This window comes from Balaenoptera physalus (genome assembly GCF_965194825.1).
Source record: "Balaenoptera physalus genome assembly, chromosome: 6".
Lineage (NCBI taxonomy): Eukaryota > Metazoa > Chordata > Mammalia > Artiodactyla > Balaenopteridae > Balaenoptera > Balaenoptera physalus.
In genome coordinates, this window is record NC_138885.1 from 20,152,353 (window position 1) to 20,179,100 (window position 26,748).

The window sequence follows — 26,748 nt, forward strand, 5'->3', positions numbered from 1 at the left end:
CGGCTCTGTAAGAAGCTGTACCTTGCAGATGCATCTTGTGGCTTTCTGCTCCTCTGTACATGGTTCTCTTCGCCTTTCTCTCTCCTGTGGGCTGCCTCAGCTCAAGCGCATGTCTGTTTTGTTTTATTGAAGTATAGCTGATTTACAGTGTTGTGTTAGTTTCAGGTGTACAGCGAAGTAGTTTCGGTTATTTATACACACACACATATCTATTTTCTTCAGATTCTTTTCCCTTATAGGTTATTACAAAATATTGAGTATAGTTCCCAGTGCTATATAGCAGGTCCTTATCATTTATCTCTTTTATATATAGTAGTGTGTATCTGTTAATCCCAGACTCCTAATTGATCCCCCCCCTTCCCCTTTGGTGGCCATAGGTTTGTTTTCTATGTCTGTGAGTCTGTTTCTGTTTTGGAAATAAGTTCATTTGTGCCACTTTTTTAGATTCCATAAGTGATAAGCACACGTGTTCATGAAGCTGCTCATGGCCTCAGTGTGTCCTCATGGCCTAGCCTGGCCTCGCCGGCCCGGTGACCCTCCTAATCTCATGGCTTCATTTCCTGCCCCCCACTCGTATGGTTTCTCAGTTTCCCAGTTGCAGATTTTCAGGCAAGCACTCTGGTTGGCCCGGCTCACCCTTTGCGGCTGGGCCGTGCATGTCACAGGTCTCTGGCCGTCCTGGAGGTGGGCTGTGGTTGGGTCAGGTCCTCCCTGCAGAGCAGTCAGAACTGTCGTCCGCTGGAGGGGCTCCCAGGATGGACTTCTCTTTTCCTTTTCTCTCTCTGACCCTCCCTTGCCATAAACTTGATAGTATCCTTTGTTCTTTTTCCTCCTTTTCAGATATCATTAATGGAGCTCAAGAAAAATGCGTATTGCCTCCTATGGATGGCTACCCCCACTGCGAGGGGAAAATCAAGGTAAGGCGGAAGGGATGTCCGTTCTTCCCCATCCTCCTCAATCTGCACCAACAGCCCCTTGCTTCCCCTCCCCTCCCTTCTTCTCCCCAGCGATACACATGGGCAAACGAGCCCTTTAAGGGAGTCATTTAAGGGGCGCCTCAGTCCTGCCAGTTAGGGGCTGTGGCCATGACAACCCTTCCCTGCTTATGCCAGCTCTGTGGGGTTAGTCAACAGCGACTAAGTGGTCACACTGAAAGGGCTGGGCCATTGCAGGCACCTGCGGTTGCTTTGAAGCTGCCACTACCGCCCCCTTCCCATCCTCTGGCAGGTGATCCTTCAAGGGCCCAAGACAAGGGGCTGCCATTATTCAGTACCCACCTTCCCTCTCCCCCAGGCCTCTGCTGTGAGGTCTCCAGACTGATATTCAAATGTCACATTTGCATGTGCAGTCCAGTACCCAGACACTCTTGGCCACTCTTTGTCTCTTAACATTTTTTTTTTCATCCCATTTATACGGCCAGCCCTTGGGGAGACCACTCCCCTTCTCAGTAGTTTGCAGAGGAAAGTTACTGTTCAAGTGTCACGCAGGATGGGGAGACCAAACCACAGAGCACTTACCTGGCCTCCATTTGGGACCCACCACACACCGAGCTCCTGCCCCCGTCCGTGCGCTCTCTTCCAGGCACCGTGCTGAGGCTTGTGAAACTGTGGTTCTCCAGGCAGGGGACCCTGATACCGGGGTTCATTAGGCACTTGCTCTTGATAAAACGCCCCTTTTGCCGTTGCTTCTCCCGGGCTGCACTGCAGGGTGTGTCTCGTGGCCTCTGTCCCCTCCAAAGGCCTCTGCTAAGGCCCAGCTCGAGCCACGATCGTCCAAGAGCTGAGCTGAGCGTCTGTCTCCTGACCTCAGCTCAGGGACCCTGAGCTTCAGGCTTGAGCCACGCCCCTCCCCCTCGGTGCCCTCAGCTTCTCTGTGGGCAGGTGTGCCCGGCCGCAGAGATCAGTTGTTGATCAGTGCTCTCCCCTTCTCTGGTTGTTGCAGTGGATGAGAGACATGTGGCGCTCGGACCCCTGCTACGCGGAATACGGAGTGGATGGGTCCGCCTGCTCTTTTTTTATTTACCTCAGTGAGGTGAGGAGCTTCTCGTGGCTTTGCGGGGTGGGGGTGGGTGGTCTGGTCTGTAGCTGAGCCTGGAATTTGAAAGGCTGAAAAACGTGTATCGTTTTCACGCGAAGGGCCTATGATTTCCTTCTGCATTACTCTCCTCTGTCCCCAAGTAGCGTGACTTTTTTTTTTTTTTTTCCCTTGAGGGAAAAATAGTCTGAGTTCACTATTTAATTTTTTTCCCAATTAAAAAAAAAGAGGTAGTAAAATACAGCTAACAAAAAAACGTAGTAAAACTTCTTAACCATAAAGTGTAAAGTTCAGTGGCATTAAGTCCATTCACACTGCGACCATCACCACCATCCATCCATCTCCAGAATGCTTCATCTTGCCAACCTGAGACTCTGTTCCCGTTAAACAGTAACTCCACGTTCCCTCCCTTCTCCCGGCCCCGGCAAACACCCTTCTGCTTTCTGCCTCTGCCTCTGACTACTCCAAGCACTCCTTTAAGTGAAATGTACAGTATTTGTCTTTTTGTGATGGACTGATTTCACTTCGCATAGTGTACTCAAGGTTCATCCATGTTGTACGTGTGTCAGTAGGTCCTTCCTTTGTAAGGCTTAATAATATGTTCCGTTGTGTGTATAGACCACATTTTGTTACCCATTCATCTGTCAAATGGACCCTTGGATTGCTTCCACCTTTCAGCTATTGTGAATAATGCTGTTATGAACGTAGGTGTACACATAACTCTTTGAGACTCTGCTTTCAATTCTTTTGGGTATAGATCCAGAAGCAGAGTTGCTGGGTTATATGGTAATTATATTTTTAATTTTTTGAGGAACCACCAAACTGTTTTCCACAGCGGCTGCACCATTTTACATTCCCACCAACAGTGCACAAGGGTTCTGACCTCTCCACATCCTCGCCAGCACTTGTTATTTTCTGGGGTTTAAAAATTATTTTTTTTTAGTGGCCATCTGAATGGGTTTGAGGGGGTATCTCACTCCGGTTGTGGTTTGCATTTCCTTAATGATTAGTGATGTTGAGCATATTTTCATATGCTTATTGACTGAGTTAGCTGTTTATTTACAGGCTGAATTATTTACTTTTACTTTTTTTTCCCTTTTTATCTGAACTTCATTTTCATTTGTACCCTTGAATTTAAATAGCAGCTTTTTTTTCTTTTTTTTTTTTTTAAGGGCTACAGGGCATTTTACAGACCACATGGAATTTATTACATGCTTTAGCGATCTCCATTTCACCTTTAGAAAGGTTGAGGGGATAGGGTGGGGTTAAGACTTTATCCAGCGCCAATTACTGGGAGAGAACTGAGTAGGGAAATGAAAACTCACTGGCTCCTCACCTCCCCAGCCCCCTTATGGGCAGGGGCAGCAGCCCTAGGGGCTTGTGAAACGGACGCTGGCTAATTTCTGAGAATGTGCACTTGGCAGGCTCTTGACTGCCTTTTTTTTTTTTTTTTTTTTTAATTCGCACCCCCTGGTTTGGGTACTCTTGCTGTTTAACCAGTAGTTGAATAACAGCTCCCTGGTGATGCCATGCAGAAAGGAGAATTCCTCCATTTTGAAGCTAAATGAAATGTTTTTGCCATAGTTTCCCTTGTGGGATTCAGGTACCTCTTCTCTCTGGTATAAGGTGACAGGGACAGTTTTGGGGATGGAGGCCAAGCCAGTATTGCTATAGGGCATGTGGCCCTGGAATCTGCGGGGTTTGTCCCTCTTCTGCACCCTTACTTCTCTTTCTTCTGTAAGATCCAGTCAGACTTTTTTTTGCCAAGGTTGCTCCGTGGCCACCCCTGGGCCATCATGGGAACCATCAGAGTTAATGACAGTTAAAATGCCTCTTGGAAATGAAAAGCACTGAGAGTTGGGTGTGTGGTGTTCCTCATTAGGAGGCTGCTGGCAAATTGACTTTGTAGCATGTATTTGAGTGTGTTTGGAGCTTGGGTGGCCTGGGGCCGGCCTCCTCATTTTCTTCTCCAGAGGAGTAGGGCCTGGGGCTAGGGGTGAACCTTCACTCCAGTGAGAAGTCAATTAGAGGCACCTTTCCTGCCCTGAGGAAAAAGTTCCTCATTTAGTTCAATTTTCAAAAGTTTTCTTCCCATTTCCATTGGATAGAATTTAGCCAGAGTCTAACCGGGCTCCCTGATTGACAAGCTGAGCTAATTTCACGCCTTCCAGCATCTCGGGGAGGACTGCCGAGGTGAAGGGAGAGGAAGAGGATTTGACCTGCTCACTCCAGCTTGGGTCTTCATCTCCCAAGCCAGAGCTGGGGAGGTGTGGGAGAACGGTCCAGGTGGAGAGGGGCTGTAATTATATATGACCTGGTTCGCTTCCTTTGCAACTGCCGCCCTACCCCTACCGACAGGGAAGGAAGGACCTAGTTAAGATGAGAGGAAAGGGAGATTCTGGTGGAGGTAAACTGAGAGGAGTGTGGGATAGATGGGGCTGCATGAAGATGTGATGGATCATGTAGACTTAATATTGGAGCCTGGGGGTTTCATTGCAGAACCTTTAACTATTTTTTCTCCTTTCGGGATGTGGAAGGGTGCTTCATTTGCCTGTTCTACTCTCTTCTTATGCAAATGATCAGACTTTTCTTTTTGCTCCACTGAACTCAGTTCAGTGAGCACTTACTGAACGGCTATTGTATTCATTGATTGTCAACAATTACTGGGGACTCATTGGCTTGGCACCACGCTATGCATTCATTATCTTTCAAGTCTCATGAAAGAGGAAGCATGGATACAGGTAATTAAGCCAGGAAGGGGTCCTGGGAAAGAACTAGGAACTTCTTTTTCAAAGTTTTAATCTGAAAACTACCTTGAAACTCTGGCCTTTTAAAAAATTTTTCCATTTTATCAAAGCATCTTAATAGGGACCCTGTAATAGAGGAAAATTTAACCAACATGGCCACTTTAATAGGCAGTACTGCCTTAGAGCCTCATAGCTGACTTCAGCTTCTGTTTCTAATGCTTTCTAAACGCTGTGCTCTTGGAAAAGTTGCCCTCTTTGTGCCTCAGGTTCTTCCTTTATCATGTTTTAATTTTGTTTTTAAAGGATCCGACCATGAGAATTCCTGAGCCTATATGGGAGCATGCTTAGAGTAGAACCTGGCAAATAAATGATCTCAATTTGTAGAACTGACACTTTTATGATAGGTTTGTGGGGTTTTTTTTTTTTTTTCTTTTTTTTTTACTTCTTTGGGGGGAGTGGTTATTTATTTATTTTTATTGAAGTAAAGTTGATTTACAATGTTGTGTTAGTTTCAGGTGTACACCGAAATGATTCAATTGTATATGGTTATATATTCTTTTCCAGATTTCTTTTCTCATGTAGGTTATTACAAAATATTAAGTATAGTTCCCTGTGCTATACAGTAGGTCCTTGTTGATTATCTATTTTATATATAGTAGTATGAATATGTTAATCCCAAATTCCTTATTTATTCCTCCCCCTCACCTTTCCCCTTTGGTAACCATAAGTTTGTTTTCTGTGTCTATTCATGATAGGTTTTTGATATTGCCATTATTTGAGTACAGTTGTGGGGTGTCACTTAGCCTGTGACATTTTATGTGGGACCTTGATTCTGTCTTAGAATGGGAATCAATTTCTGGTTCTCATTCACCAGTCTCATTTAATTTTAGATCCCTAGGCCTCTGGTAACATAGAAATTCAGCTGTTCCCCTTGACTTCCTTTCTCAGGATGTGCAACTTGTTCACAGTTAAATCGTGAACCGGATGCATGGAACAGCAGGGCCCCTCTGCCGTTGCTAACGTGAAATTATTAGAGATGTTTCCTAAAGCCAGTTAATTGTGTTCTAGTAGTCTGTAAATCCTGGACAACATCTGTGGCTTTGTGGTGATGTATTTTGTCTAGTTTTTTTGTTTTCCCTCTTGCTTTCTTGAAACTTTCCGTCTTTTGTTACTTCATTTAACCTGTATCGTATGCCAGGTTACTCTTGCAATTGGTAAAATGATTGAGAGAGACATCTTCATTTGATTTGTTTACTTGATCAGTGGATGTACTGGTGACTTTCTTTTCTTAATCCTGACTGAAGAGCCAATTCTTGTTTCCATCTACGTTTAAGTGCAGAGCTTTGACAGATATAAAAGAGGACATGAAGTAAGATGTCTCCTGTATAGTCAGTCACCTGTTGAACTGAGGCATTTAGATTCGGACCTATCTTAGGAGATAGCGCTCTTCCTGCATTTTTCTTTCCCCCAGTTGTCTCAGTGTGCCAACTCTGCTGAATTATGGGAGTATAAACTTCTGCTTTTACCTTCACCAACTTGTAGTCTACCAGCCTTTTATGGGAAATCCCAGGAGGTAAAGCCATCAGTGTTTCCCCTTCCATTATCCCCACGGATGTTTGTCATATGTCTGATGCTGTATTAGGGACTGGGTGTGATGCTAAAAGTCTCGTCATTGCCCTTGTTGAGTGGCAGACAATAAGAATGAAACATGGCTGAGCTGCACTGTGTGCCTGACACCTCAAATACACGGCGTCATTTCAACCTCTCCCCAGCTCTGAGTAGTAGAGATCCGCATCCTAGAGGCTCCAAGAGGTTAAGTTGCTTTAGTGCTTCTGCATCGACCATTCCTGTTGCCCTTGCACGTCAAACAAAAGACGAACTCAAGTGAAGTCGTTTGTCACCATTGCCTTTGAATTCAGTTCTATGCTCAAATCCACCTGTGTTTGAAATATGGCTCTAAGTTAGCTGGTTTCCATTAATCAGTCTTCATTGCTAGTTTTGAATACTCATAATTTTGATCCTTTATCCCCCCCCGCAAAAAAAAAGAAACAGTGCCAGTCCTCCTGAACATGTAACTCATGGAGACCAGGTACTTAGCCATTGCAAGTGGTGAGGGTTGAAAGAATGATGCGTTAAGCAGCCTTGCATTTCCAGATCATCGAGCAGTTCATTTTCTGTGTCTGTTTTTGTGAGCCATGTAACTAACTACTCCCGTTATAGACACAAGACCCTATAAAGTAATTACTCTAAATGTCATTGTTTCAGGTATTATTAACTTAGCCCTCTGCAGAGCCTTTTACTGCTCTCAGCTTTTACAAAATTGAGAATAAATTTCTTTACCCCTATTGATATTACGTTGATAGATGGTGCTGATATATTTGACTCCCACACATTTTTGCTATTTACACAATTATTCCAGCAGCTAGCAGCCATCATACCCTGCCAGACTTCTTAATTTGTTTGTACTGTTTTTTTTAAGCACTTGTGTTGCCATTGGAAGTATAGTTGCTCTGAAATAATCCAATTGCTCAGTGATTGATTGCTATATCTTAGGCTGTGTACAAGCTGTTGCTTCTAATGCCAATTTGGACTGGTTGAGTGAGTGTGTATGTGTGTGTGTGTGTGTGGGCGTGCCTGCCTGTGTGTGTGACTCCCTCATAAAGGAACAAAAGAAGCAATTTCATGCCTTACTCATGAATCTGTTTCTTATATTTCAGAAACAACAGGCATAAAGGTCTCTTCCTCTTTCTGTTCGCCCTTGGCAATATGTAAAACTAATATTGGCTGAGCGTGCTATTAACCTTGAGTTTAAATTCAGCGTACTTAATCCCTTGATTAATGCCAAGATTAATGTCCAGCAGCAAAGGTTGAAAGCTTAAATGTTTGTGAATGTGAGCATGAAATGAAATCCTAATAACCAGTACAATGATTTGGATTTATGGGCTGTGTTGGCTGCTAAAGATATCTTGGAAATGGTGTTGCACAAACTAATTTGTCAAAGTGGGCAGCAGTAAAGAATTGACTGTTTAGGTTGCAGGAAGAAATCCAAATGAGAAAATATAACTAACATTTGGGACAAGTCAGGGAGTACTTTAAAAATGCCACTAGACTGTTGCCTGAGAATACCCACACACACCTTTCAAATGTCTAGCCCTTGACGTAGGAAATTCTCTTTCTGTGAGATAATATTTTTTTGGCGGTACAGGAGGTGACAGATTTATGATCGTGTTCTTTGCACTTCTTGAATTCAGCCTTTACTTTTATCTTTTCCATCTATGTGTTTTCGTGGCTCTTATTACCTGAATTCTAAGACATATTTAGAAAAAGGATTTTTTTTAAACAATCCCAAGTTTACAGAACAGCATTTGTCATCAGCCTGATTGATCTCTCAATTTCCCCCAACCTCTTCCTTCTCCCAAGTTCATCCTCTTAGTGACACCCTCTTTGTCCATAGTTTCATATACTACAACATTTAGTTTTATATCTTTTTATTTCTTTTTTTTTTCACATACTACAACATTTAGATTGAGATTTCTTACTCTGACCTCTACCTTAAACAAAAATTTAAGGGTAAATGGCAGGATTTGCCAAACCCCAAACCAACACCTCTTTGCTGCTTGGAATACATGTGGCAGACTGGGGCTTTGATGCCGTCATCTCCGATTTGTTTTTTTACAAACTTTTACATATTGTCTCTGATCATTTATTTCTATTATATACCAATAAAATATTTGTAAAGTTTTATGTTTTAAACTGTTTTTAATTTGGAAAATTTCAAGCATATGTAAAAGAGACGGGTTTAAGGGACCCCCATGTGCCCATGACTCACATTCAATAATTGTCAATTCATGGCCAATCTCATTCATTGACACCTCTCCCGGTTCATTATTTTGAAGCAAATCCCAAAGATCTCATCATCTGTGAATGTTTCACTATGTACCTTTAAAAGAGGCTCTTTTAAAACATATAACTCCTAATACCATTCCATATTTTAAAAATTACGGAATTCCTTAATATCATCAAATATCAGGTTAGTATTCACATTTCTTGTAAATTAAAGTTTATTTATTTGAACAGAGTTTCAAGCAAGGACCATAAATTACCATTGTTGGTGTCTCTTAAGTCCCTTTAATTTAGGTTTCCTTTCACCTCTTATTTTTTTCCTCTTGTGATTTTTCACTGAAGAAACTTTATTTGCCTTAGAAGAGTTTGTTGTCCTCTGAATTTTGACGATTATATCCCCGTGTTGTTGTATAACCTGGTTCCCTGCCCCTTGTACTTCCTGTAAATTGATAGTAGAGCTGAGGTTTGATCAGAGTCAGGCTTAATATTTTTTTCAAAACTGTTTCATAGGTGGTATTAAATACGTCTATTAAGAGGCACATAAATGCCTGGTTCTCTCTCTTTTGGGGATGTTAGCAGCCATTGATCATCACTGCCTGGGTTCATCAGGGATTCCTTTTTAATATATCAGGAATACTCTGTGTAGAGAAATGAGTCCTCATCTGATATTTGGTTACCCTGCGGAACAGTTCATAAGAGAAGTCTTGAGTTCTCTGTTGATTTCCTAGCATCTTCCATTGGTGACTAGCAGTTTGTTTGCTTGCTTGTTTGTATGCTTGTTGGTTTTTACCATCATTATGAACTCATTGATTGAAACATATTTGATATGTTTGATCCATTCCAATTATTTTCTTACTAGTTCTCATATTATACCTTCTTTGACCAGTGGGGGCCAATTCACATTGTCTTCTGAGTCCTTTTGACATGACCTAGGAGTTTTTAATAGTTTTGATCTCGTCTGGTATGACAAGAGCTTCCAGGTTCATCTTATATAATTTCTGCCCTAGACCTAGAATCAGCCTTTTCTCTAAGTACCCTTGGTTCCTCTTAGTGGGAAATGACACTCAGAGACCATCATCTGGGTACCAGGGGATTTCATTGCTATTGGTTTTTTCTGGGTGCTGGGGATATATAACAGTGCACAAAAAGACAAACATTTCTTAAAGTTATGTTTTGTAGGAGGAGACAGGCAACAAAAAGTAAAATACATATCTTTTAGATTACAATAGAGCTATGGAGAAAAATGAAACTGAGAGGGGGCTCATGAATGCTCATGAGAAGTGATGGTGTCAGCTTTAGACAGCGTGTTCAGAATATGCCCTACTGAGCAGATGAGAGGAGGACATGTGAGCACCAAATTAGAGGTGAGAGAGTAAGAGGTGCAGATGTCTGGCACAAGTATTTAACAGGCAGGGGGAACAATTCAGTGCAAAGGTCCTGGGGTGACCATCAATATCCAACGTTAAGAGCAAGTACGTGGAAAGTCATCTCCAGAGAGATTTTTTGTCTGTTTTGTTCACAGGAATAATAGTGCCTGGCACACATATTTATTGAATGAATAACTCTATTTAAAGCATTTTTTTAAATAGTCAATAGCTTTTTTGTCTCTTTGTTCTAAGTGGGTGACTTCCCCAGCTATCATCTTTCTAATCTTGAAGAAACGTTATTGTAAAATTTGTGACATTAAAATCTGCTAAGAACATTAAGTTTGAGACATGAAGCAAGGGCATTTTGAGCACTTATTAACAATTTTAATATAATGCTATCTAATATTTTATCTATAAGGGAATGCAAGGGATCAGGTTAGACTATTAGAATGGAATGAGCCAATTATATTGGAAGGCACAGTTTTCTCGCCCAGCTTTTATTCTTATTGTCACTCTGCATTATTTGCCTGGATCTACGCTTCTGGCAAAATTGCACATTACCACAAAAGAGGAACTCTGTCCTTGGTCACTGGAATGTGACTACCTTTATAAATGGGGTGACTGTGGCTCTTGTGTCCTCAGTGTGGATGCAGGCCCAGTGAGGCCGGTTCTTCCGCTGTGCAATGTAAGAAGCATCTCTCTGTATTTTATATGTGATTCACGACGGAGGAATTCGTTTGCTGCCTCTCCTGTGTAAAGGAAATTGACAGGTCTCGTCCCATAGAGATTTGGGATGGATTTTTGAAACTCTGACATCCTGTCATTAGAACCCCACTGGTTTGTGGTATGTTGAAAACTTACAGCAATTTCTCTTGAAGTCCTGCCCCTTCCCTAACATCCTGAGTAGCCCTGTCTCGGATCTCCCCAGCCCTCGGGTCTCTCTTGCACGCGATCACTCCCATACTGTCTGTGATATTCCTGCCACCCCTCCCGTGGTAGGGGGCAGCATTACATATTATAGAAAATACATGGATAGATTGGGAGTTTGGGGTTGACATGCACAAACTGCTATATTTAAAATAAAATGCCTTACATGGAAAAAAGAAAATACATGGGCCTGATTGCCTATCTGGATCCAACGCCTACCTGTGTGGCCTAGAACATTCCCTTGACTTTTCAGACTGGTTTCTCCCCACTGAAGTCAAGGTAAAGCCTGCCCTGCTTCCCTCAGGGTATTTTGAAAGGTCCTAATGAAACAATGAAAGTAGGTAAGTGTCACTTAAATGGAAAAGAGTATCCTTATCATGAATTCCTTAAGTACTCAAGTCATGTCTTTGATTTTTTTTGTTGTTGTTTACTGTGTAACAAGGAACGATTGAGGACCTACTGTGTGCCAGGGCCTCCACTCGGGGCTGAGGAAACAGGCCAGCTGAAGTTCCTGACCTCAAGGAGCTTACATTCAGATGGGGCAGCAAATAGTAGTCAACCCACGGGTCAGATAATTGCCACACGTGGTAGGTGTGCCGAGGAAAAGCAGAGTAAGGGGGTAGAGTGGCCAGGGAAGGCTTCTCAGAGGAAAAGTTGGAGCGTAGTGCGGCAGGGAGGGAGGGAGGGAGGCAGGCAGGCAGGCAGGCATGGGAACTCTGGAGGGAAGAGTGCTTCAGGTAGAGAGAGAGCAGATGCAGAAGCGCTGAGGTATGGGGTTACCAGGTAAAATACAAGATGCCCAATGATAATGAATTTCAGCGAAAGAGTGTTCTATTTAATTTTTAACTGCGACTATATGACAAATACTGCATGCGCAACATACCAAAAAGAAAAATCATCCTTTGTCTGAAATTCGAATTTAACTGAGCATCTTTTCCCCTCCCCTCACAAACCTGGCGACCCTCCCGAGGTAAGAATGAGCCTGGCGTGTGTTTGGACTTGGAAGGGAGTTCTTTGGGGGGACGGGGGTAGTGAGGCAGGCAGCATAAGGTTGAGGATAAATTCTGGGTTTTATTCTGAGGGCGAGGAGAAGCCACTGAAGGGTCTGAGTTAGTGTAAGATGTAATCCACTTTGGGCTTTGAAACAATCACCCCTGCTGTGCGCGGAAGAGACATCAGGGGCGAGGGCTGCAGGCAGGGAGTTAGTTACCATCACTTTCATGGCCCTTCCAGCACGGCCCTGCAATAGGAGCAGAGCAAACCCTTTCGGAAGGATTTTGTAGAGAAGATCTAGGCAATCATACTCTCATATCAAAGGCTGACTGTGCTCGTGGGACTGCAGGAGCCACACGTCTGGCTTCTCTGCCAGGTGTACAGCCCTGGGCAGAACAGACAGCACTTACGTCCCCAGCTGTGGGGCTGCCCTGCACCTCTGTCTTCATCTGTCACGAGGAGCCTTGCCCAGAGGATTACGTGCAGACCGAAGTACATGACGTGTGTGAAGCGCTTTTCCTAGCGCTTGGCTCCTGGTGTATTGTCGCCTTTCTTCTTCATCTCCTACCCACCCCACAGGCACAACCTTTCCTAACAAGCAGTTTGGCCCAAATACTCATCATCTCAGGTGTTTGATGGAGAGGATGAGCCCAGATAGCAGAACCGCTCACATGTGTGGCATCCTTTACCGTGTGCATTTCCTGTTCAAAACTTTAGACAGGGGAGTAGGCCAGGGAGGGGAGGGGAGTGGGGTAAAGAAGTCTTTTTTAAAAGCATGCCCCTTAATGAGTAACTACATTTGATATGTCATCAGTTCAACAAATATGTGTGGATGTATATATGTGTGTATCATCAGTGGATCAAATGAATAGATATAGTCAGTGGTATCCTTTTGGTATGTAACCAACTAGCCTGACAGGAGGATGTCCAATCATCTTTTTCAGATCTTATAGCTAATAGAATTATTAAGAGGTCACCCAAGCCAGCACCTTCATTTTGTAGATGAGAAAACTTGAAAGTCAAATAGTTTAAGGCTATCCCCCTAGTTGTTTGTGGAGTTGGGCATAGAATTCATTTTGGTGGATTCCACGTTCAGCAGCTCTCGTATCCTTGCCTTTCACTGAGCTTGGCCCTTAAGGTGGCTCTGACGTGTCCTGGTCCAGGAGCCGACAGATCTCAGTCATCACACAGCCCTGCTGCTCACTAGTGAGTGGACCTCAGCAAGTTCTCAGCCCCTTTAAGCCTTGCTTTCCTCACTTGTTCCTGGCAATGGAACCCACGTCATAGGGCACTTCAGGGGATTAAATGATGGGATGCAGTCAAGTTCATTTGTTTTTTTCCCTGAACTGTAAACCTTCAATAAATGACTGTATGCTTATATAATGTAATGCCTTTAAAACTTAGTTGATTAAGAAATGTTCATTTAAAAAAAAAGAAGTCATAATATGAAGATTCACATAAAGAAGAAAATGCAAAGCACTCATGACACCAGTATCCAGAGATAACCTCAGACTTTTCTTATGCATTTTGCTCATTTAGTTTTGATTGCACTTACTCTAGGAAAAAAACAGCATGAAATTCTATATGTCAGTGATCCATTAAAGCAAAACCTTTCACATTAAGCATGAGAGAAGAGGCCATAACGGAGTCTGATTATTATTCTTTCAAAAACACAGAACATTACTACAGAGAGTTAGGCCAGTTACGCCAAAGTACACACATATATACGTTAAACCTCCTACTCATTTTTGCTATAATTTTATTACTTCTTTTCCCCCTTTAAATTCCAACTCGAGCTGTAGGAATCTCTATAAGCAGTTTCTTTTTTCTTAAATGTAATGACTTGTCCATCCTATGGAACTTGAAAGTAAGTATGACCTACCTGAGGTCTGTTTAGGAACTTTGCTTTGATTCACACTGTATGTGATGAAGCTGCAAAACCTTCTCAGGTCAAAGAAGTTTAAATCATTGGGAGGAGGAATGTCAAAAATAAAATTGGTTAATTTTAGATCTCCTTGCTCAAGAAAAGTGATTCATTGTGCCCTCTCTGTGGAAGATGCCTTAATGTTCCAAAGGTCTAGCCTGGCTGGTCTTTTCTGTTTCTGCTGCCTCTTCATTTTGTAGCCTGAGTCTAGTGCACTAAAAAGATTAGTTCCTGTAGAAGTTTTGCCTTCAAATCGAAGGTTAATAGAGTCATGGTTCTGTTCCTCTATCGATTGTTGTGTGTGTGTTGCCGTGAACTCAGACGGTTTTCCATTTTTAGACTTACTGTGGTGATTTGTGGACTCTTTTAAGGCTGTCCAGTCCCTTCCCTGGCAGAGGGCTTGATGGCGGACTTGCCAGCTTGCAGGAGTTGGGTAGAGGTCAGGGTAGACAGTGGGAGGGTCCAGTGCCACAGATCCTGTCCCAAGGAGAGCACCAAGGTCACAGCTGGAAAAAAGCATAGCCAAGGCAGTAGATGAAGGGAGATGACCACAGGCAGACATAGGACACTAGGGTTCTGAGAGCCAGGAAAAGAGATGGTAAGAATGAGTTGAAATAGAAGAGCTTCCAGATCAGGAAGACAGTGGGCTCATTCTGGGGTCCAGCTTTCTTGGTAGGATGCTGTGCTGGGCGGTTATACTCACTGAAGGAGCCAAGGTAGATCAGACAAAACAGTTAGGGACGAGGAGGTTGAATTATTGGCCCTGAGCAAGATTTTCCCTGAGTGTTATTAAGGATGTTCTTATTTAGGAAAATGTTGCTCATCTGAGGGCTGTTTGTTTCAGTACGTGGAAGTATTGCCGGTGCTGGCTTTCTTCCAATCCTGGTAATCCTCCGAGGTTTCAGAAAGAAATGTGTTTGTTTTTTATTTTTCCCCCCCTCTCCCTGTGGAGTAATTGGTTTATGTATAATTGAATTATTTTGTTAACCAGTTATCCTATCACTGTGTACAAAAACAGCCACCCTAAGAACCCACTGTACGCCTGTGTCAAGATGTTCAGAATTGGTTTTTCCTCCATTATGAGTGAATATGTAACGGTAAGATTTCTTGCTAAAAGCTAAAATAGGCAGACTCCATTTCCCATTCTTTCAGGGATGCCCTTGAAATCTTGCCCAGTATTATCCAGTGACTTAACGTAAGAAGAAATGAGATAAAGATCAGTTTCAAAGAGGAATTAAAGTCTTGAGTATTCTGTCGGGAAGTCGTATTTTAGAAGATCACCTTGGACTGTATTTTCATGAGAGTACATTTCAGAAGATTCTTCTAAGGGCAGAGGAGTGAATGTACTCTCCTTTATCTGACCTCACTAATGTCTCTCCTTTTGGTTGATTTTCTTTATTCATAGTCGTGTTTCATCTTTCCCTATCATGCTCTTCATGAGGACATGTTTTATCCTGACATGCTGCTCTGTACATTTTGTTATTTATTTAGTGTGGGGTTGACTACAGATCTATACCCTGCTTTCTCATCCTCCTGCATTTTTCTGTGCAGTGGAAGGTCTCACAGTCAGGTCTGCAATCCATTTGAAGCCTTCATGTTACAAATGTGCTTTAAAGCACTGTCTTATTGAGTCCATTTACAAAAATTTAATTTGAATTAAATCATTCAGTCCGGCCTGAGAACACAAGGCACACATGTGTGCAGTGCTGCTGGGACCAGCCGAGGCTTCATCCCCTTGGAGGCTTCTTTTCTGCTGGTTCTCCCTCACTTTTCGCATTTGTATTAATAGAGTGCTTTTCCTTGGTGATTTTGCCTTTCATGGTGATATTGCTGTATAAGGGCTCAGTATTAAGACATAGGCATTCCAGGCAAGTTAGTATTTTCTTTTTTTTTATGAGTTAAAAACCACTGCAACTTTTCTTATGAGGAGTCCTTTTGAGTCTCTGAAGTCATTCACAAATATGGTCAAGTCTGATTTCACTCCACAAAAAGAAAAGAGACTATCGTGTACTTTTCCTATCCAGGAATTCCACCCTCCCCCAAGCTTTTGCCCTCTGCTTGTTACTTTCAGATCATCTGCAGTGGCAGAGGGCTTTATGCAGATTGCCCAATTATTTCGGGTCCTAGTCAAAATCACCTTGCTTTCAGAGATATTTCTAGAGTAGTGAAACTGCTTTGTTTCTTTGAAAACTCACCGGGAGCTGGAGAGCCAACCAGCTTGTGTGACTGTGCATTGCTGACCCAGGAGCTCTGACCTCACACACATCCCTGCCTCCCCCGTGACCCTCCAAGGATGCCCCCCGCCCTCTTGCACTCTTCATTTTTATAGGTCCACCTGGCCACAGAAACATTATTTTCAGCACCTGTTTATTAGGCATCTTTAATAACCTCATATATTAATAAATGGGTGACGTGCTATCTTGGAATTATATGGCCAGTTTTGACAAAGAGGTCAGACATCAGTATCGCTCAGTGCATTTTTCATTTACTAGAAAGTGTGAATTTGCCTAATTTTCTTTGGTAACCTTTGTCGAAGTCATTCCTGTAAAATCTGGCACTTCCCCTTTCTTTTTCCTCCTCCCCCAGCTCTCTAAACTCCGGTGCATTGACAGAACAGTCCATCTTCCAGAATGGCTCTCACAAGATTGCTGAGGGATTTTGTTTTTTTCTTTCATCTCTCTTTCCAATAGGTTTTATCACGCTGTTCCTTGAGTTAGTGTGAAGTGAACAGCCAGAAAATGAGGGGAAGCGTTGATCAGTTAGCCTTAAACTCTCAGTTGCATTCCTAATTTGGAGATACATGATGGAGTTCTGTGGCTCAGATGCCTTGACGTTTCCTTGCCCGCCACACCACAGCAGATAACAAGTCATTCCTGTCCTCTTGCTAAATAGTACAGAGGCACCTTTGCATTCCCATTCCCTGGCAGCAGTGTTCAAGTCTTTTAACTTTCTGCTGTAAGACCCCCCTCTCCTTCTGTGTAGAAGTTCAAGGATTAAATGATTAAGGAATCAGTCACTGTGAAGTCTTTGAAGGACAGATGTGAAGTGTCATGATACGCTCCTTGGGACCTTGGCTGATTACTGTTTCATCTGAGAGGGGCCCTGCCTCTGGATTGCTAGCTAGAAGTGTGGGAATCTGGCCGATAATAGTAATAACCCACTTAACCCACTTCCTGTGTACCAGGAACTGTGCTTGGAGCTTTGCACAGACATTAATTCATTTACAGATGCACCAGCATACTTAGTGTCTCCGATTTCTATTTTTCAGGTTGAAAATTGGTGTCCTCATTTACCTTGGAGAGCAAAAAATCCCTACGAAGAAGCTGATCGTAATTCATTGGTAAGTGATTTTGGAAACCTCTCCCTAGGCTTGTGATTTGAGTATGATGCCAAGTGATACATGTGGAGTCTTCTGCCAGCTGTAATCTGAAATAACGGTAAACCGAAGAACTTCTACCCCCAGCCCTGTGGAAGTCTGAGTGACCAAATCAGTCAACCAGTTAGCATATGTTTATTTATTGAGCAGTTCTCTGAGGGTTCCTACGTGATAGGCTACTGATACGAATAAGACCTGGTGCCAGACGTGGAGGCGCCCAGTGATTTAATAATGAGGGTGATGGTTGTAAAGAATGGCTGTGTCCACACTGAAACACAGACCCATGGAAATTAATAACGAAGTGGCGATCTCAGCCTGTATGGGTCAGGAGAGCGTGGAAAGAGATGACGACCTTGGAGTTGAATTTAAAGCGATGAATGAGGTTATACCAGGTCAAGGAGAGAAAGATGTCTCTGATGGCAGGGGGAAAGGTGCCTGTACAAGAGCCCGGCATTTTCAGGGAGTAGAGTCTGGTTCAGTGGGACAAGGCCATAGGGGTTTGGATGAGCTGGAATGAAGATGAAATGGGAAAGGTAGGTAGGGGCTGTGAAAAGCTTTGCATTAAAAGCTCAAGTCTTTATTCTTCACCCCAGGGATCAGCTAATTTTTTTCTGTGACAGGCCAGGTAGTAAATATTTTCATCTTTCTGACCTGTGGCACAGGGCAGCCCTAGGCAATGTGTAAATGAGTGGACGTGACTGTGTTCTGTTAAAACTTTACATAGAAAAACAGGCAGCGAGGGGGATTTGGTCCAAGAGCCAGAGTTTGCTTAGCCTTGCTTAGACCGTGGGATTCTTGGGAAACTGTTGAGTCAAGGGCATGGTCAGATGAGTGTTAGAATGAACTATGGTAACTGCTGAAAGATGGATTTAGTGAATGTTTTATTTAGATGTTATATGAAAAAAATACTAGTGTTATTATTTTTCTCTGTTATTTCAATTGCTGGCTGCATCCAGCTATCTTAGAAAAATAGTCTTCCTGACTTTTAAGTTATTTTGGCTTGAATTTTTTTTTTTTTTAATTTTTGGCTGTGTTGGGTCTTTGTTGCTGCATGAGGGCTTTCTCTAGTTGCAGCGAGCGGGGGCTACTCTTCGTTGCAGTGCACGGGCTTCTCATTGTGGTGGCTTCTCTTGTTGCGGAGCATGGGCTCTAGGCATGCGGGCTTCAGTAGTTGTGGCACGCAGGGTCAGTAGTTGTGGCTCGGGGGCTCTAGAGTGCAGGCTCAGTAGTTGTGGTGCACGGGCTTAGTTGCTCCACAGCATGTGGGATCTTCCCGGACCGGGGCTCGAACCCATGTCCCCTGCATTGGTAGGAGGATTCTTAACCACTGCACCACCAGGGAAGCCCTTTTGGCTTGAATTTGAAATTTTATTCAGTTACTATAGGAAAATGGTATTCCTGGCTTTTAAATTCCTTAGAAAATAATAAACTTTTGTTTGTTTGGATTGGGACAAAACTAGAGGATGAGCATTTATTTCCCTACTTAACTTTGCAGACAGAATGAGGCTTTTTGGCGGCCTACACAATGGCAGTTAAGAATTGACTTCAGTTTTCCCAGGAGTCCGCTACTCTGCAGTAGATCAAGGGGCCAATAAATTCGGGTGCAGAGAATTTCGAGGTGTATCAAGCACATTCACTGTAAAATATGCATTTTTGACGTAGCTCAGGGCTTTGCAAGTCTGTGCTGCCTTTCTCCACTTCTGATTTTTTAATGATGTCCCTTATAGCAGAGCAGCAGTCAAGAGGCCTTTGTCTCAATTGGCAGTCCTGGGACCTTCAAGCAAAGCTGTTCAGCAGACCAGACTTTTGAAGCCCTGTGTTTAATTGACCATCTCTTTCAAGTTTTCAAATGTCACATCATGAAAACCATCATGCTTTTGGACTTCTTATCTACCTTCTACTCATTTTTATTAAATTTCTGTTTCTAGGCAGAAATTCGTACGGATTTTAATATTCTCTACAGCATGATGAAAAAGCATGAAGAATTCCGATGGATGAGACTACGGATCCGGCGAATGGCGGATGCGTGGATCCAAGCAATCAAGTCCCTGGCAGAGAAGCAGAATCTTGAAAAGAGAAAGCGGAAGAAAGTGAGTTTCTGATTAATTCACTTCAGTTGGATGCCAGTTTTCTTGAAAATTTGATTTTCATGGAGACGAGACTAAGAGAAATGTCATGTCTCAAATGATACTCCCTCAGGGTGAATCTGTGCAGTCTCTTCTTGTACAGCCATTTTTTGGGCTGTCCTTTTCCCCAGTTACAATAATTATACTTAGCAGGAACTGGCACACATGTTTTCTTGGGTGAAGCCAGGCAGAATGTCTGCTTGTAAGATTTTGCTATGAACCCTCTGACTCTGTCTCAGTGGCATCAGGAAATTTAATTCTCTCTTCTTTACCCGAATACAATCTTGAAGAACTTCCTGTTTACATCATCATGACAATTTCATATTCTTGGTATTTGTCAGCTCTGGGATTTGGGCAACTAACTGGTGAGTTTCATTGCTGTTCTGTTTGGTGGTGCTTCTGCTTATGTTCTTGAGAGAGAGATACTATAAATTAAACTTGAGCCAATTTGTTTTGAAGTTCATGAGGAGATGCTTGGGAAACCTCTGTAATATCCCTGAGCATGAAGATCTTATACCCTATTAGTTATACATCAAGTGGCCATGACTTTAGATTAACTATTCTGATGAAGAATAAACGAGAAAAGTAAACAATCTGTTCCCATATCTAAAAATAAATGAAAAATGAGTTTGGTATTCCTAATTTGACTAATTTGATACCTTTGGGGCAAAAATCCAGATACACTTGCAGAACCCCAAGTCACAGTTTAATGAGTCAGTTTTGCTTAGATCCCTTGAGTTTATGGGACAGCAGGACCAGACATCCTGGCATCAGATAGTCCTCCAGGAAAGAGTATATGGTCATAGATCCAGGTGAGCTATGAAAAGAAAGAGTAATTTCTATATAATCCTCTGCAGTTATCTCCAGGATATATTGTTACATGAAGACATGGTAGGTGGAGAATAGTGAACATTATTTTTAAAAGGAAGAAGGAATTTATCTATATATCTGTATCTACACCTACATGTGTACCTATAGATATATACATACACACACATATATATACATATATAATGTATATATGATATACATATATGCTTCTTGCTCAGATTTTTTAAATGGAAGAGCAAAGCATGCAATTAAAAATAAAGGAGATGGATGGTGGTAATGGTTGCACGACAATGTGAATGTATTTAATGCCACTGAACTGTACACTTAAAAATGGTTAAAACGGTAAAGCTTATGTATGTTTTATCACAATAAAAGAAGGTCTAATAAGGGGAGTCGGGGTATTGTGGAGGCAAGAAGTATAGAAACTAGACTTCTCTGAATATATCTTGCTTTGTAGATTTGACACTGGAATCATTTTACTTAAGTGCAAAACAATTTAATTACAAAAAAAAATCATAAGGAAAAAATAAAGCAAATGAACTGACCACGTGTCCACTTTTACTCTAAGCACACAGAGAAGGGCTATTCTTAGTGACTTCAGAGCACAGTACTTTGAACGTTTCTGATGGCATATCACAAATGATAAAAAAAACTGCAAAAATATCTTAAAACAATTTTTCTAATCCTGTAAGAGGTGGTGGTGTTGATATTCTCCTTCCAAATCCATTATCTGTATTGGAATAAAGCAAATTAGCAATTATGTTAGTGACCCGGAGAAGTGGAATTTTCAATGTGGGAGAGAGGAAGTAACAGATGTGAGATGGATAGTGTTATAAAAATGGATAAAGCTGCTGTAATCCGGGGTTTGAATTGGAAAAACCAGTGTGAACTCATGATTATTTTTATTCTTGAGGAAAAATAAATTTTCTAGCTATGTCCACTGAAAAGGCCTATAAACAGTGATCATCTAGAGTATGCTAGGCGCCAGACTTTGATCTTTAAATACCATTTTCACTAAATGGTCTAAAAGGTTCTTGGAAAAATGGCTGATTAAGGCCTGAGACAGACGTTGTACAAGATGAGCTTGGAACGCCTTGTTGTGTCAGAGAGCAAAGAAACTATCAAAGACTACTAGGATTTTGTCAAAGAACTTAGAAGCCAACTTTAATAGTCTCCCATTGCCCAAGATGGCACAATTTGGTAATCAGTAAGAATAATAACTGCAGTTATTGAAACACATCAAGTATACTTATATTCATGATTTTATCATGATATATATATATATTTAAAATCCTCATTGGTCATCATTAGAGTACGCTAAAGAACAAATTAGTTATTTTGAAAACTGTTAAGTAAAAGGAAAGAATCAAGTATTTACCAGGTTTTTTCTATGTAAGCTGTCCTTCGTGAGGGGTAGTTTCTCTTCATAGAAGTATTACAGCTAATAAATGCAGAAGGGATGATAGAATATCACCGTTCGCAACCCCTAATGGATTATTGCATCTAGTTAGTGATCATCAGTAGCTGCTAACATCGCAAAACAGAAACACCCAGATTTTGTTCTCACCACTGGAAGTACGCGGCACCACCTGTGAAGTAGTATTGCCCCAAAAATCAAATACAAATTTGATCATGGCTGCAGGTCTGATCACTAATTTACCATAAACACAAGGGACAGAAGAATCTGTTACACAGTCAGCAAGATCTAGAGTGTGAGAGACTCTATTGCAAATACAACCCAATTTCTTTGACAAATAAATTACAAGCCTCTATCCCCCCCAAAAAGGATCATCGGGCACCACTGTAGGTTAAAGAAGAGATGGATGAGACATTACAATTTGTGCACTTTATTTGACTTCTGACTCAACCAACTGCTCTTGAAAAAAATAAGTGACAATTGAGCAAGTGTATAGACTAGCTGGATATTGGACGATACTAAGGATTTAATAGCTACGTTAGGGGCATTGGGGTGATGTTACGGTTACGTTTTTTAAGTGAAAGTTTGTTTCTTTTAGAAATTCCAACTGAACTATTTACAGATGAAAGGATGGGCTGTCTAGGATTTGCTTCAAGATAAGCTAGAGGGGTTGGGAGAAAATGAGGGATGTACATTAAATAAGACTTGTCAGGAGTTAATCATTGTTGAAGTTAATAATTGTTGAGTACAGTGGAATTGACTATATTGTCATGTCTGTTTTTGTTAGTGTTTGAAATTTTCCGTGTTAAAAGCTTAAGGATATTCCAGCTGTGGAAGAAAAGCCCAATATTGTTAAAAGATATTTTATTGTCCTACTTGATTCTCCTTTAATTCCTATTTTCCAAATGTACCCCACTTTTGGAAAGCAGGATTATCTGTCCCTACCTCACACTCATAGCCATACCAGATGCAGTAATGACTTTATTTCTGTAAAACAACAATGAAAAATCATTTCCTTCCTTTCTCTGTACCTTCTAGAAAAATTGTTTACCCCATGTTGAGATTTCATTAGAACGTAAACTTGACTTTGGAATTGGTGGTGGCTTTTTGGTAGGTTACTGTGGAGTTTGTACTTTGTCCGATGGGAATCAGTATGTGCCTCTTCTTTTTTTTTTTTTTTTTTTTTTTCAGGTCCTTGTTCACCTGGGCCTCCTGACTAAGGAATCTGGATTTAAGATTGCAGAGACAGCTTTCAGTGGTGGCCCTCTTGGTGAATTAGTTCAGTGGAGTGATTTAATTACATCTCTGTACTTACTGGGCCATGACATTAGGATTTCAGCTTCACTGGCGGAGCTCAAGGAGTAAGGAGATTATTTTTCAATTTTAAAATCAGAATACAAAAAAGAAATTGTAAACTCTTAAAGCCCTCTATTGGTGTGTAACTTCTTGTGGAGGAAAATGAAAGTGATAATTCACGAAACAGGAGATAAGAAGATTATTTTCAGAAGCTAAATACATACACTGTGAAAAGGCTAATATGTTTTCGTTGTAGCTGCAGGCTCCAGAGGCTTGATAAATGAATGCCAGAAAATTCAAACTAAGGAGCTTATTCTTTGCTGTTACAGGTGCTTCCAGCATCTGCAGCAGGAAACATTATTGACTTTCCTAATTCCCTGTCTCTTGCTGAAACTCATACCCTTCCCTACTCAACAGCAAGCTTTCTAAATCTTCAAACGGGGCAGGTTCCTGTTTGCAATTTAATTTGGATAGAATGAGTTTCTTGAAAGCCCTGATCCAATCCTATTTCAGTTAGCCCACTTTCAACTCTGCCTGGGTTTTTTGGTTTCACTGAAATGTGCTTCTAGCTCAAGCCCTCTCTTAATCCCTTTTAGATTGACACGACTGGCTAAACAGAAATGCTTAGAGCCCCTTCCCTCCTTTTTGGATAACTGCCCATGGAGACTCTCTACCCAAGTTAACATCTAGCAGTATGTCAACTGTTCCAAGAGAAATGGCTTGAAGGAATATTCTAGAAATGGAAGAGGTGTTAAGACAATGTATGCCTCACCCTGCTCCTACTTTATTGTCTAAAACATTGAAGCCCAGAGAGGTCACTTGTGTTAAGTCTGAGGTCCACATCGGATTAGATGCGGTATTGGGGTGAAAGCAGTATTATCCGTAAAATAATGTCAGCTCTCTTTTGTTAAATGGTTTCCATACGCTGAAACCCTGAGCCGGGCTTTAGTTACAGTGGTAGTATCAACAGTTATGACATAACACTGATGATGCCTATTAAGAGCTAACATTTGGGGGTTTTCCCTGGTGGTCCAGTGGGTAAGATTCCACGCTTCCAACGCAGGGGACCCGGCTTCGATCCCTGGTTGGGGAACTAGAACCCGCATGCATGCCGCAACTAAGAGTCTGCATGCCGCAACTAAGGATCCTGCATGCTTCAACGAAGATCCCATGTGTTGCAACTAAGACCCGCAGCAGCCAAAATAAATAAATAGTAAAAACAAAACAAAACGGAAAAAAACTACCATTTGTTGAGCGCTTCCCGTGCACCAGTTACTAAGTGTTTTACATGTTTTATGTTATTTAGTCCTTAGTGCAAACCTGGAAGTAGGCACTGTTGCCTTCTGCATTTTAAAGATGAGGAAACTGAAATTCAAACCAAAAAAGATTTCCTCAGAGTCCCATGGAGAGTACGTGGCGGAGCCAGGATTTGAGCCCTCAGTCTGCCTGACCTCAAAGCCTGTGCTCTTGACCACCGAACCACAGTGCTCCTTTCAGAACTCGATAAACCTGAGGTCTTCTGAGCCCTTCACCACTTTTGTCCCTTTAACCGCTGCCTCCTGTTGCCTTCCTCCTGCTTCTTTTAAAACACGCTGGGGAGCACAGAGTATGAAGTGGGTGCCTTCGTGCATTGAGCGTTCATTCCTTCAGCGCTCTCTGTGGGCTGCTTCTTGGTACGGGACATACAGAGATGGCCAGTGTGTGGCCAAGGAGATGCCAGCCTTTTGATAATTGCCACTAATACGTTGCACAGTATTGACACTAAGTGCAGTGTGATTAGTTCTGATTGAGGTGAGGATGCTCCGCACAGGGAGGGCAGAATCCGTGACTTTTGCTCACCACGGTGTATTGAGCACCTAGAACAGTGCCTGGCACACAGTGGGTGCCCATAACTATTTACTGAACAAATGAGTGAAGGCATGCATGAATGAGTGGGGGGTGAAGACATGGAGTACAATGGGAGCTCCGAAAAGGCATATTAGGGATTTACCAGGCAGAGACTTAATTTGCTGGTCAAGAAGATTAAGGAGGTCTTTGAGCCCTGGTGACAGGGCCAGGTGTGTTTTATTTGAGCAGATACTTGTGGAAGCAACATGGAGCAGTGGTTCCCAAACATGCCTGCACATTAGAATCACCTGGGGATCTTTTTAGGCTCCCTAAGCCCAGACCATATCCCAGACTAATTAAATGACAACCTATGGGGGTAGGACTCAGGCATAAGTATCTGTTGATGCTTCCAGGTGATTCCAAAGTGCAGGCAGGTTTGGGAACCACTGAATACAGGGAGGACCAGGAGTCAGCGACGATGGCTGAGCAGGCCAAATGCGGTCCTCTGCGTTTTTTGTTAATCAAGTATCACATGGGCCCAAAGCCACACCCGTGGCTGCTTTCCTTCTCCAAGAGCAGAGCTGAATAGCTGTGACGGAGAATGTGTGGCCTGCAGAGATGCAAGTGTTTACTACCTGGGCCTTTACAGAAAAAATTTTCAAATCCTTGGGAAGAAATTGGTTATACGGAACCTACCTCTTTCAGAAACCCAGTGGAGAAGAGGGTGCCTGGAGCAGAGTCAGTATGGAGCTCTAGGGCAGAGGCCTATTGATGACTCTTGCCCTCTGGAGTAGGGTGTCCATAATCTGGTGAAGGACTGTTACGGGGTGTGAGCAGGGATACAAAGACCAATGATGACTGATTTCTGGGTGAATGGCAGTATGGGTAGCACTTATTTGCCCCACCCATGTGAAATTGATGTACGATCAAGCATGTTGGCTCTGAGTGCAAGGGTGGGTTTGGATGGGTGGGTGGATGGAAGGAAGGATAATGAAAAAGTATAAACCATAGTGCCAGTTCTGTAATATAGTCTAGTCAGAAGGAAAAATTAGACATAAAAGAAATTTGCAAACGGTACAGGACAGTACAGAGAGAAGCTTATATTGTAGAGGCTAGAAATGGAAGACATTTAGGAGGTCAGTAAGGGCTGTATGATAAGAACAGTCTCTTTGGGAGAAACTAATAGGTACTGAGTATCTAGTATATATAGATACTTTCCACTGAATACCTAATTTAACTACCTGAAGAGTTCCTGAGAGGTTGCTGTCCTACCATCTTCTCTGTATCCAATCCTGTTTTGTGTGTGTGTGGTTTTTTTTTTTTTTTAATGAGGAAAGATTCAGAGAAGTTAAGTAACTTTCTAAGATCTCATAGCTGCTAGACAGTGGAGAGTGATTTAATTAGTCTGGAATATGGTCTGGGCTTGGGAAGTTGGAAAAGATCCCCAGGTGATTCTAATGTGCAGGCATGTTTGGGAACCACTGCTTCATGTTGCTTCTACAATTATCTCTTTTAAATAAAACACATCTGGCCCTGTCACCAGTACTTAAAGACCTCCCTAATCTTCTTGACCAGCAAATTAAATGGAGACAGATTGAGACCCAGAACTCCCTTGGTTTCCAAGGCTGTGTTTGTATACAACCATTTGCTTTTGCAAGAGTCAGAATTGAGGCTTTGGATGGATGTGGTGAGTGGGCAGAATTTGGATAGGCAGCTGATTGGGAAGGGCCATGCCATCCTCCCTGATAAGGATTCTTGGGATGTTTATTTACCTATTAAAGTTGCTAAGTGCAGTACCTTGCAGTAAATTGTTTTTGGTTTTTTTTTCCTCTCTTCTGTCCTTTCTCTAGAATAATGAAGAAGGTTGTAGGAAACCGATCTGGCTGCCCAACTGTAGGAGACAGAATTGTTGAGCTCATTTATATTGATATTGTAGGACTCGCTCAATTCAAGAAAACTCTCGGACCATCCTGGGTTCATTACCAGTAAGTGCTACATACTGTTCTTAAGTTTTTAGAGCTTTTTATTTCTTTAACAAGG

At 42.2% G+C, this 26,748-nt stretch overlaps 1 protein-coding gene across 9 annotated transcripts in view; it reads left to right on the forward strand.

The window, feature by feature from the left end:
* MGAT5 (alpha-1,6-mannosylglycoprotein 6-beta-N-acetylglucosaminyltransferase) overlaps positions 1-26,748 on the forward strand; it is a 374,663-nt gene that overhangs the window by 208,872 nt on the left and 139,043 nt on the right. For all 9 annotated transcript variants that reach the window (XM_082465860.1, XM_082465863.1, XM_082465859.1 and 6 more), the window contains 6 exons: positions 841-917; positions 1,942-2,031; positions 17,104-17,175; positions 19,140-19,301; positions 22,777-22,946; positions 26,559-26,693. In XM_082465860.1, the coding sequence (XP_082321986.1) occupies positions 841-917; positions 1,942-2,031; positions 17,104-17,175; positions 19,140-19,301; positions 22,777-22,946; positions 26,559-26,693 (706 nt within the window). The remainder of the gene's footprint in view (positions 1-840; positions 918-1,941; positions 2,032-17,103; positions 17,176-19,139; positions 19,302-22,776; positions 22,947-26,558; positions 26,694-26,748) is intronic.